The 12809-nt window shown below is 40.2% G+C and overlaps 1 protein-coding gene across 1 annotated transcript; it reads right to left on the bottom strand.

The window, feature by feature from the left end:
- Positions 1–8927: 8927 nt before the first annotated feature.
- LOC110268408 (uncharacterized) lies at positions 8928–11575 on the bottom strand. Its single transcript, XM_021114537.1, has 2 exons — positions 10312–11575; positions 8928–10219 (listed from the first exon to the last, which is right to left on the bottom strand). Exons 1-2 carry the CDS (start codon positions 11573–11575, stop codon positions 8928–8930), a joined length of 2556 nt encoding a protein of 851 aa, XP_020970196.1.
- Positions 11576–12809: the final 1234 nt, after the last annotated feature.

The following is a 12809-nucleotide window of genomic DNA, read 5'->3' as shown; positions in this document are numbered from 1 at the left end:
ATTTTCTTCGTTTTCAGCTATGACTGTGCTATTTACGTTATGAAGTGGCTTGAGGTAATTGAGCCCGAAAACATTAAAAGGGCGAAGTATGAATGGGATAATTGGCCACAGGTAACTGTCTTTAAAACTATATAACTCTGTATTACTTTACTAAATTAATATTGTTGTTTAAACAGAATATACTTTTTAATTGTAGGAGGAGGTGGACCACTATAGAGTAGAATATGCTTCGCGGATACTATTCAGTGAAATGAATAAAGAGAGAGATTAAGCAATTAGAGCGAGTAATGCAATACGATTGTCCAAGCCATCCTCAGTATTATTGAGTCCATTTTGTCAGATAAATTCTACTGATATAGAAACTGAGTAATCTAACTGCTAGCTAGTTTGTAAATTGAACAAATGCTGTAAAAATTTGCCATTTATAAATAACTTTTATTCAATGAAATTTTTTTCCATAGTTAAACTGTCTGTGCTGTTAAACTATCCGTGCTGTATTCAAAAGCTCTGTATTACAGGTGGTAAAATATGAAGGAAAACATCAAGGCAGATCTAAACATAAATTATAAACTTTTACACCGAACGAAAATTTAATATACACCCAAGACTACTTAAATATACACCCAAACTGTCTGTGCTGTTAAACTGTCTGTGCTGTATTCAAAATGTATGAATTACAGGTACTATAATATGAAGAGAAACATCAAATCAAATATACACCCAAAACCTGCGATTTTTTACACCCAAAGAAAGTTGAATATACACCCTGAGATCTACCCCCTGATGCTTTGAGCCTAAAACCCTGAACCCTAAACACTTAAAACCTAAACCCTTACCCCTAACCTGTAAACCCTAAAAACCTAAACCCTAAATATATGTATCTATATGTAAAATGTGAATCACAAGAAAATTCACAAAAATACACCCAAAAGAACAGTGTTTTTACACCCATATTCTGTAACTATACACCCAAAGAGTTATCCCCTGCTGCTGGTATCCTGAACTGATAATTCATAACATGTCCTTGATATTGGCTGGAATTTGAATGCACCACTGATGCAGCATCAAACAAGTTTATCTGAATATAACAAACTCACATATTAGCTAAACTATTAACGAGAAAAATAAACTCAATCACCACAAATTTAAAGAACATTACTTTTACCTCGCTTAAAACTTTTGTTTTCTTCTTCTTTGTGGCATTTGCAATCTATTTGTCCAACTTTGAACCTAGCCTATTTTTTGGACGTCCTCTTGTTCGAATCCTTGGCGGGCTTTGAAGCTCGTTAACGGATTCCAAGTTGGCATCTTCGTGGGATAAAGAACGTGTCCCCTTCCTTTTGGCTTTTAATGATTCCATCTCAGCCATGACGTTATCGTACGCACGGTGCAGAATTGCAGTCAGCTCCTCCGATTCGGATGCAAATTCGCAAATATTTTGCGAACGAAAAACCAATTGGTCAAACCTCTTGCTTCTTGGCTCCAACAGTGGTTCGTCGTGGCTGCTCTTGATGTGTATGTGTCGCCTCTTTACCTTCTTGCTCCATCGTTCCAGTATATATCTAGGTGACACTTGGCATACTCGTTCAAAGCTTACACACTTAGTGCGTGACGGCATAGTATCCCTCTTGACTCGAATAATAAGCATTGGCATTTTACCTCGGCTGCTACTGAGTCGTAAGTAACCACAAACTTGTTGAATATTGAGCTGGAAACTTGTTCTCTGACTTTGTATACTGAATAGCCTAGAGCGGAATTCGTTAATCTGGTGATGCAATTCGCCTTTCCTCTGAATTGCGCTTGGACTTCCCTAAACTTTTGATGAGTGTACACATCTTGAAACTGAGCTTCAATGGAGGATTTGGTTGCACACGGTATGACCGTATAAAAATCTGCAGCATCTGATTCTCTCTCTGCTTGCTCCCTACTTCCGAGGCAATTATCGTATTGTTTGACGAACTGAATAAGCGAGCTGTTCCGGGTGATAAACTTGTTAAAAAATGAATGCATGCTCTCGCTCCTTTGTGTGCTTCTCATCCCTGCCCAGAAGTGGTGATCCAGATAGATAGGAACCCATATATGACGGTCTTCATACAGATCTGCAGAATACACCCAAACACAGACTATAAATACACCCGAAAAAACATGCAATTTACACCTCTGCTGCAGATTTTTAACAAACATTACCTGAAAGCCACTTGTTGTCCACAAGACCAAAATTCAGCAGAAAATCATTCCAATTCCTATCGAATGAGTCTTTGCTATGAGAGTTCCAAACAACTTGGCTCATTTCTTGTTCAATATCTGCATGTCCCTTGTACCCGTTTAATTTGCTTGGTATCTTCTTCATGATGTGCCAAATACACCAATGGTGAATTGTTGTTGGCATACAGGCCTCTAAAGCCCTTTTCATTGATGTACATTGATCGGTGAGAAACCCTTTCGGAGCGTTTCCTCCCATGCAACGAAGCCAACATTGAAATAACCATTTGAATGATTCAATTTCTTCATTTTTCATCAAAGAGCATCCGAGAAGTGTTGACTGACCGTGATGATTCACCCCGACAAAAGAACCACAAACCAAATTATACCTGAAACAAATTACCATAGTGCAGAATGCAAAATCATTAGGTACACCCAACAAATGCTTCGTATACACCCAAAAAAATAGCCAATATACACCTCTACTGCGGATTCATAAAAATACATTAATTTAGCATCATAAACAGGGGCAGTTTGTTACGTGTTTGTATTGTAGGTGGTGTCAAATGAAATAACATCTCCGAAATACTCAAAGGCAGCTCTACTTCTTGCATCAGCCCAAAAAGCCAGCTTAATCGATTGATCCTCCTCGAGTTCAAGCTCAAAAAAGAAATTCTGATTCTTCTCTTTCATTCTTAACAAATATTTCCCGAATTCCTTTGCATCTTCTTGTTCGGAAACATTCCGCACTTCCCTGGTAATGTAATTCCTCACATCCTTTTCGATAAAATTTAACTCACGGTGACCCCCGGCAGCCGCAACAAATGATTGGTAGGTTTTGCTTGGTCTGATACCGGCCTCCTCGTTATTCTCTATTGTACGACGAATGGACATGCTTAGTTCCCTGTGCTGTTTGAGCATCTCTGCTTTACTTGGACAGCAGGGGTGTGAATGATCCAGCACAATCTTTGAAATGATCCAAGCACCGACATCCTTCAATGTGTGTATATAAATTCTTGCAGGACAGTTTAAACCGGCTGTCGGATTAGTCTTCTCGGTCGGAGATATTTTAGATTTCCATTTTCCCTCTCTGCTACATGTAATCAATTGATTCTTAATCTTGTTTCCCTTCCTATTTGTGCTCCGAACTTTTGTAGAAAAACCTGCAGCCTTGGCGTAGTTCCTGTAAAATTTTCCAGCATCTTCAAGGGTGGTAAAGGTCATTCCAACCTTCGGAACAAACTGGTCATCAACAACAGAGAGAGGCTGCAAAATACACCATGTCAAAAACTAAAAATACACCCAATCATGTCTGATATAATACACCCGAACCGCAACAACTCAACTAAAATGACAATAAAAGTCATAAACTGTAAATACACAGGCTGTAGAATACACCATGTCAAAAACTAAAAACACACCCAATCATGTCTGATATAATACACCCGAACAACAACAACTCAGTTAAAATAACAGAAAAAGCAGTAAACTGTAAATACACCCATATTTCCCGCAAAAATACACCCAAAAAAGTTCTGATCTACACCTGATTGTCTACTATAAATTCCAGATAATTAATCAAAACTAATACATTACATTCAATCCACAGATTTATCTTCATGCGTTATTTTGACAATCAATGTTCACGAATTATTCACCTACACAATGCTATACAAATTACTGCAACAAAATTCATAGTAATCCTATGTAAATCAAACCTCAGGAACTTCGTTAGATTCAAATTCATAATCCACTTCGCCTGGATTCAGCTGACAATCTGAGGTTGAATCATCCATTATCTTCAAAACGAGTTCAAACTTTGATTTCAGAAAACAAAAAATCAAATAGAAAACGAAGCTGGAGTTATAGAGAGAGGAACTAACGTAAATGACGAAGAAGAAACGAGTGAGAAAGGAGGGGAAAAGAACGATCGAAGAAACCAGGGGAAGCTTCGCGAGAAGAAGAACGAGCAAATCTGCAAATAACGAAAACGAAGAAGGAAACAAATCTTTTAAATTTGGTAGTTAGATATACGCGGGATCTCTATATAGCGCGTGTATACAACGTAACCCTTGGAGCGCGTTTTGGGATTTTATTTGTTAATGAACTTGTAAAGCATACAAGTCATTAGGGCTTGTATGCAGAGCTTTTCTGTATAACATAATAATATCATACTTTCTATATATAACCAAATGATTTAATGTTTGGTTTTTATTTGTTGCCCATATTATTCTAAATTAAAATAAATAAAATGCAGCATAAATCAAGACAAAATTGCTACAACTTTTTATTTAAAATTAATAAAAATTCTTACATAAAAAAGACGTTTATATTAGATATATTAGACATATAATGTAACGCATAACTGTTGTTGAAGATGTATGCTACATTCTTATGGTAAACAAAATTTAATAATAATTCAGCCAATAATGAGAATAATAGCTAAATTGGTCAAACGTCACACACCATAGTATTTTTAATTTTTACTAATTCCAAAATTATCATTTTTATTTTTCAACTTTCTATAATAAGTTGTACAGTTTATTAATCTTGATTTCAAATTAAAAAAACAATACTTACATAAATCTAAAAGATACTTACGTTTGTATTTTATATTTAATTTTTATTTTTTAATATATTCTATTCTAAGGTATTAAAAATACGAATAAACAGGCACGTTGATTACTAACAAAGTGAGAAACTTAGACACCAAAAAAAGAAAATAAACAATCAGGGAATTAAATTGCCCTTAATTAATTACATCATTTAGTGAATTTTAGTACGTATTAGAATTTTTTGAGAGAAAATGAAAAAGTGAAAAGAGAATGATCCCTGATCCCTTCTATCGTCTTCTAAGGCTAAAGTTGAAAGAAAATTGAAGTAAATACGGTTCCCTATAGCAGCTGTCCCTGCCGTCTCATCAACACTGCATAAATTCAATTTTGCAGAACCGATCCATCTCTAATCTTCATGATATATTATCGCTGTTTAATCATCCTGTAATTACGAATAAAATAAAATCGTCATTTACTCCAAACCATTATATTCTTATGTGCATGAAAGACCCAAGCTCTGTCTCACAAAATTGAAAGCTGTAAACTAAAAAACTCACTTGATTGATGCATGGATCCTTATTTTCACTTTTAAATGGACGTTGAATTTGTCTTGACATTTAGATGAATAATTATGTGTTTTTAATCTCTAGCCCACGAGTACTGTATAACTTTTTGGTGCATAACATATTTTTTTTTTTGGAAAGCCTAACCTCTTATATCTCTTATCAAAATAGACTGACTTCTTATCAAAATGGGTTTATTTTATTAGAAATCTCATCATATTGTTTATATATATTTGGAAATAGTTCAACCTAACATTTTATATCTTATATGGTTAGATAATCAAAATAAACTTTTTTGATCAGAAATCGGTTTTTTTATATAAATAAACATTGGAAAAACATTAATTCTCGGAATACGCATGGCTTGAATTAATGACCGAAATACGCATGGCTAACTCAACTTCACCGGCCACGAAATGGAGTTTCATACCAACTCGCGAGTGGCGCCCACGAAATGCAGGGAAGAGCAGCAGGCTTTTTCATTTTGTGGCTGGCAGAAAGGAGATGAGGCACATCAATGACAGCACCCACGAATTGGGTAAACTCAAGCCCACCGCCCACGAATTGGGCCATTTAGCAAGCGGCGGCCACGAATTGGGCCAATTAGCAAGCGGCGGCCACGAATTGGGATTCTCGTTCCTGGCGCCCACGAGTTGGGTGGTCAAAACGGCAGCAGCACCAAGCTCACATGCATTGGCTGTGTTGGGTGGCAGGGGACAGTTGGAAAGGGAGCCAAGAGTGGTATAAAAGGGGGTGGGGAGAGCTTTCATACACGGTTAACTTTGAAAGTGGGGTAGAAAAAAAAGAGTGGTTAGCAAGGTAAATGAAACCTGAGAGTAGGTGAGGTTTTGGTAGTGACTTTATAATAAAAAAATTAACTTACTATGAGTGGGGTGAAAGTGGAGGAGAACTTGAACCGGCTGGACGAACATCATATAGCGGCAAATTTATTCCATAAGGTCTGTTTACGCCATTAATCCGATTGCTATTGTTAGGGATTATTAGTAATATTTTTTTGTTATTAACCTTTTTTTTAGAGTATTTCTAAGTGTTGTCTTTCTTGGCTTCTTATGTTGTAGCCCACACGTGTTCTTACTCCTCATGGCACGCTCATTGATGTTTTCACGTTAGAGCCTGGGGATCCAACCATGGAAATTAGGCGGGAGAGGCTTGACCCTTATTTGAGACGTACCGGATTTTATCATGCCTCTTTGATCAAGCGCTTCGAGTACGACAATCCACTTATTAGTGCCTTTGTGGAACGGTGGCGTCCGGAGATGCATACGTTTCATCTGCCTTGGGGTGAGTGTACCATAACTCTAGAGGATGTAGCCATGCAGCTAGGTTTACCTGTTGATGGTCAGCCTGTTAGTGGTATGTTGAGGTCATGGAGTAAGTTTCATCAGAGAGATATTTGGGAATGGTGTCATGAACTTCTAGGTGAGGTTCCCCCCGGCCACATAGGGACAACGAAGTACAACATCAAGTTGAAGTGGCTCAGAACTCGTCTTCAGCAGATGCCGCTTGACTTAGATGATAATGGTCTCATGCAGTATGCACGTTCTTACATACTTTACTTGTTGGGAGGCGTGCTTCTCCCTGACAAGGCCAACAACACAGTCCATGTTCGATATCTGCCTTTATTGGCTGACTTTGATGCCATAGGTACGTACAGTTGGGGTAGTGCCGTCCTCTGTTGGTTATATCGTTCTATGTGCCTCGCAACAGATTACAGTGTTGAGTGTATGGCCGGGTGTCATACCTTGCTCATGTCGTGGATATACTATAGATTACCGTTCTGGGCCCCGGATGTCACAACAGCGTTCAGTTTTCCTTTGGCCACGAGGTATTTTTTTTAGTCTTCACAGTTAGTGACTTTTATCAAGTATCCTTTCATGTTGGAAATGTCTTTTTTTTTTATTAAGTTTGTTGTTGCCCAACAGGTGGGCAGGGAAAAAAAAGGAAAGAATGACTATGCTGAGCAGCACCTACTTAGGCACCGTCTACGCTTGGATAATCTACAAGTCGACGAGGTAGGTGCCCCTTGTTATTAATATGTATTCAATACCAGCCTATGTGACTGTAGTGATGGCATTCCTTTTTCTTTTCAGTTTCTTTGGAAACCGTACATGGACCCCCGAATTCTATCTAGAGTTCCTGCAGAATTCGTCGGCCACCCACATGGAGATTTCTATAGTGCTGTTGTGCCTCTAATATTTTTCAGGTGGATTGAGATCCTAAATGTTGACCGTGTGTTGCGACAGTTTGGGGGAAAGCAAGGACCTCCGAACCCGCCGCTTAATATTGATACGTTCCATCGACAATCAGCCCGTAATGACGACGGTTGGTGGCCGGTTCGACTATCCGAATGGTTTGAGGTATGGGGCAAACGGCGCACGGATGCATACCGGCTGCGGATTGATCGTGCAGATACATTGCGTCCCAGCCATGATTACTATAGGTGGTACTCTGAGAGAACCAGGAGGTTTCTGTCTGCCCCTGATGCATTGCATGACCCGCGGGGTGATGTTGTCCCCGCAGATGCGCCGGCAGAGTATGGAAGAGGCCCTGTGATTAATTTGCCTCCCGTTCCCCGAGACCATCGGCGCCGTCGCTCCCGCAGAGGCAGAGTTGAGGGTCATGGTGACCATGGGGACGATGAGCAACAGTTGCCAGAACAAGACCGACCCAGTTTTGAGCCAGACATCGAACACCATATTCCCCGAGAGGCTCCTCCAGTCGCAGGGGACTACTACTACCCGCAACCTGTTGGACCTGCAGCACCCTCCCATCCTTCTTCCATTCAGTAGTTTATGCCATATCAGAGTAGCTACGAGGTTGGTGGTTCATCCCAGGGAGGTACGCAGGATTTGATTGATTCTATGCACAGAGTTGGGTGGACAAATTTCTCTTCATTATTCGATGGGTTGGACCATTTTATTCCTCAGCAGTCATCCCCACACACACCCACAGATCTTGCACTCACCCTGCCTCGCTCCGACACGTACACGCAGCCTGCCTATGCGGGGATGAGATCTGCTTCTCTTGGTGATACAGCCGGTTCTGCACTTCGACCATATGATGCCATGCAGATGTCTGGCCGACGTCTTTCTTACACAGGGGCTGATGCTACACCAGACGAGGTTGAGGGACCAGCTGCTCATCCCCGCCGAGAGACTCGAGCCCCTTCGTGTGGCACCGGCGGCAGATTGGGTCACGAGCACCCTTAGTCCTTATGTTAGTTTGTGTTACTTGCTTGTTTTACTGTTTAGTATTGTTGTCAGTTATTCCTTGTATTTTACATATGCTGTTTCGTACGTTATTTAAAGTTTATGTCCTGTAGCGTTACTTGTTTGTAGTGGGTGTGCTATTTCGCTACTTTTAGCTAGTATGGATTTACTTTATGTCTTCCTTGTACGCACGATTAATATTAGTAATGATATCCTTGCATGTTATTATCGTTAAACCAAAACGAGAATGTAAATGTGAAAGAAACAACAGCATCAACATCTTTAAACAACAATAGACCAAACATTGGGGTCTTTTACAGTACAGCGAAACATAAACACTCAAAAAACAAAATATATTAGATTTCATTCGTTGAAACTTAGGTTGCAGAAGCATGCGGACAATGTCGCCTGGTATGTCCTGGTTGCCTGCAAAGGCCGCATCTCTTCCCTGGTCCTGGCTCAACCTCGTCCATTTCATTCCGAATCCTAGTAGATACCAGACGGCCTTCCATTGTACGTCGTAGGAGGGGGTTGGGTCGGATATGTTGTCCTTCTGAAGGGGGCCACATCTCCTCATCGGGCATGGGCTGGAATTCCATTTGATAGACCCGAAACACGCTCTCAACGCGGTAGACTAAATCGACGTACTCTTGCCAGTCCAATCTCGCATATGCACACGCGGCCAGAGCATGTGCACAAGGATAATGCAACGCCTGGAAGTAACCACAATCACATCTGCGGTCATGGAGATTAACTCGGAACCGTGACTGCACTCCAACAGCAGCTATCTCGTTGACTGTGAATATAGTGGTAGCTCTATCGTATGACGTCACCAACATCTGGGGAATCCCCTCACGATTCGCAAGTATGGCTTTCTGCAAGAACTGTGAGAACACCTGACCACTTGCAATCTGTGCTTGTGCTTGTCGACCCTTCATGACGAATAACTCATTCAGGCGATGGTAAGTGGACTTCACAATTGCACAGATTGGTAGATTTCTAGTGCCCTTGAGGACAGAGTTGACACACTCAGAGAGATTCGTCGTCATGTGACCGTATCGTCGGCCCTCATCTAGGTGTTGTAGCCATTTCGGTGGCTCTAGCCCTCGGATCCACTCCATCATCTGTGGAGATGTTATCGGATCCTCGCTACTGATTAGCTCAAGGTAGTATTGCGACTGCTCTTGCGTCTTCGAATATGCAGCATTAACAAGGTGTCTCTTGGCTTCCTTACTCTTGAAACTGGTTGCAAAGTTGGAGGCAATATGTCGTACACAGTACACATTGTGTTCCCAGCCACACCCGTCACGTTCCAATGCGGCCTTTATTGCCGCATGCCTGTCGGATATAAGCAGAACTCCCAGCCGAGTTGCGACATGCCTCCTCAAATTGGTTAGGAAGAAGTACCATGAATATGTGTTCTCTCTTTCGACAAGTGCGAAAGCGACGGGTAGAATGTTATTATTCCCGTCCTGTGCAATGCCCATGAGAAGGGTGCCTGTGTACTTACCATACAGGTGTGTTCCGTCCACTGAGACCAGCGGCTTACAGTGCCTGAAAGCTTCAATACAGGAAGGGAATGACCAGAAAACCTGGTGAAACATGACACAACCACGGTCTAGTGTGTTCCCGACATAGTACGGCCGGGTTTGGAGGTCAACAATTGTCCCTGGTGCGAAAATGATTACTTAGTAAAACATGTAAACGAAATAACGGAAATTAAAGATCAAATACCTCTCCACAATAAAATATATGTAATACCTGGGACGAAAGCTTGCAGAGCATTGAGGTATCTATGCAGCTGGTCATACGATTCGTCCCAATCACCATAGATCCTTGCGATTGCTTTCTGCTTCGCGTGCCAAACCTTCTTGTAAGACACCTTGTAACCGTACGCTGACTCAATTGATCCTTGCAACACCTTTACACAAATCGTCGCATCAGCATGCACCATGGGAAATATGTGCTGGCAGATGACGTTGCTATCGAGTTGAGCGTGGTCTTGAGACATTGTACTTGTCAAGCAACTGTGAGGCCCTTTGTACTTTCGGATTTCCCAAAATCTACAGGACCTTGTCTTTGCAACCCGTACCATCCAACGACATTGATCCCCGAAATGCTTGCATCGACAGACATACCTACTTTGGTCTGACTCTACAACCTTATATTCTGCACTCCTACGGATGTTGTAGTTTTTAACTGCTAGCATCGCTGTTTCGCGGTTAAGAAATTTCAACCCAATCTCGAGCTCCATCTCCCCTGACAAAGGGTAGCTGCTCGATCTGTCCTCTGCGTTAGTCGAATGCATTGCTCCCAGATTTAAGGATAGGTAGTGTGCCGGTGTGGAGGAAGATACACCACCACCTTCAGGTTCGACTCGTGTTGGAGGAACAGCATCGCCATGCAGAGGCTGAGTCTCTGGAACGACTTCTGGATCATCACCACTGAAATCTTCAATCTCATCCTCGTCAGACGTATATGCATTAGCAGCCTCTGAAACCCTATCGACCCCAAGATGTGTAAAAGAGGCGGGGCGCGCTTCACAAATAGATACATTTTGTACCTGCGGAACGAATGCATTAAAGCTTGGACTTGGGGCCCTACTGGTATCCCGAACCAAACCAAAATCATCCGCTGGTCGATTTCTGACACCCTCCACGTTATTCGAACTGGACGAGCTTCCACCAATGTCCTGAAGATTCAGACAAAGCTCCAACGAATAGATGCTTCCTATGCTGCGATGATAAGAAAACATCATCAACACATGCTGATCAGCTTTTATCTGCATTTTCTGATACGAAAACGAGTTGGCCACTGCAACCGGCATTCTGTAGGTCAGCTTCGTGATTTCCTTTTTTGCAACCATTCCGGTATGCATCAGAATCAGATTCTTCAAATCTTGCAACGATGTTTGTGGTGGAATCATTATCCACAATGGATCGTCGCAAACGAATGTAATACCTTCTGATGTATGCGAAATTTCTCCATTAGGATATATAATCATGTAAACATTCTCCGCAGCCATACAAATAGCAGACCAATATTACTACCTGGAAATTTTAAAGGAAGAATGAAGGTGCAGAGGTTGGGGCTAGTTTGGAGTGTGAGAAGAGAGTGATAATGGTTCCTTTCGCCGTTGATCCACGAGCGTTTATATAGGAAAATTACGGTACCAATTCGTGGCCGGTACACCTGAGGTGCACCAATTCGTACCCGCCCCCCTTGGAATATCCATTTCGTGGGTGCCAGCCACAAAATGGCTGCTCCCCCATTTCGTGCTCGACACAGCTGAGATGGATCCTACTTCAGTCTCTTCCATTTCGTGGGCACCACTTGCGATTTGGTATGGAACTCCATTTCGTAGTTGGCGAGGTTGAGTTGGCCATGCGTATTTCAGTCATTAATTTAAGCCATGCATATTCCTGGAATTAATGTTTTTTCCATGTTTATTTATATAAAAAAGCCTCAAAAATCTCATTATATTGTCTATATATTTAGAGATTAACAACTCACACCAATTAGTATATAACATCTTATATTTCACATATTGCTAAAATAAGTTTATTTCATTAATATATATATATATATATATATATATATATATATATATTGAGATTGAACAACTCACACACAAATGGTGTCCTTATTTTCACTTCTAAATGGACCTTGAATGTCTCGATAATTTTTAGTTATTAAAATTCTTTGTTAATAAATAAAGAATAATACTAGCAAACTAATTTTTTTCAGTTAATTTTGATCAATATTTTAATATTATTTAATTTTAATATTATCTAGTATATGTAATAATTTATTAGTTAATGATAAATTTTTAAATAAAGATCAAATTTGTGATAAATTAGTACTTGATTTATTATATTATAAAATAATGTGAAAAAAAGAAAAATATCTTAGTGATTTAAACTTAAAGAAAAAAACTTTGCCACTCCTAAATTCTCAATGGATCGTTAGCTAAATCAAACAAAGTATATTGTCTAATTTTATTACATAGAACGAATGTATTAATTATGAAAGAAACAAGGAAAAAAAGAATGGACATGCATCATAATCAGTTATATTATTTATTGTTTCTATTCTCTATGAAATAATAGATGAATACTTACGTGTTCCTAATCTCAAGCCCACGGACACCGTATAGCTTTCTGGTGCATAACATTTTTTTTTTGTTTGGAAAGCCTAACCTCTTATAATTCTTCTCAAAATAGACTAACCTCTCATCAAAATGGGTTTATTTTATTAGT

The sequence above is a fragment of the Arachis ipaensis genome, chromosome B10 (assembly GCF_059453495.1).
Source record: "Arachis ipaensis isolate K30076 ecotype BB chromosome B10, ASM5945349v1, whole genome shotgun sequence".
Classification (NCBI taxonomy): Eukaryota; Viridiplantae; Streptophyta; class Magnoliopsida; order Fabales; family Fabaceae; genus Arachis; species Arachis ipaensis.
Note: the sequence above shows the minus strand (reverse complement) of the source record. Positions and strands in the feature narration are given on the sequence as shown.

Excerpts from the sequence above, each read along its gene's own strand:
- LOC110268408 (XM_021114537.1), bottom strand. The coding sequence starts at position 11,575 with ATGGCTGCGGAGAATGTTTACATGATTATATATCCTAATGGAGAAATT. Across the intron at positions 10,220-10,311 it reads TCTGCAAGCTTTCGTCCCAG|GGACAATTGTTGACCTCCAA; the intron begins GTATTACATATA and ends TTTTCGCACCAG.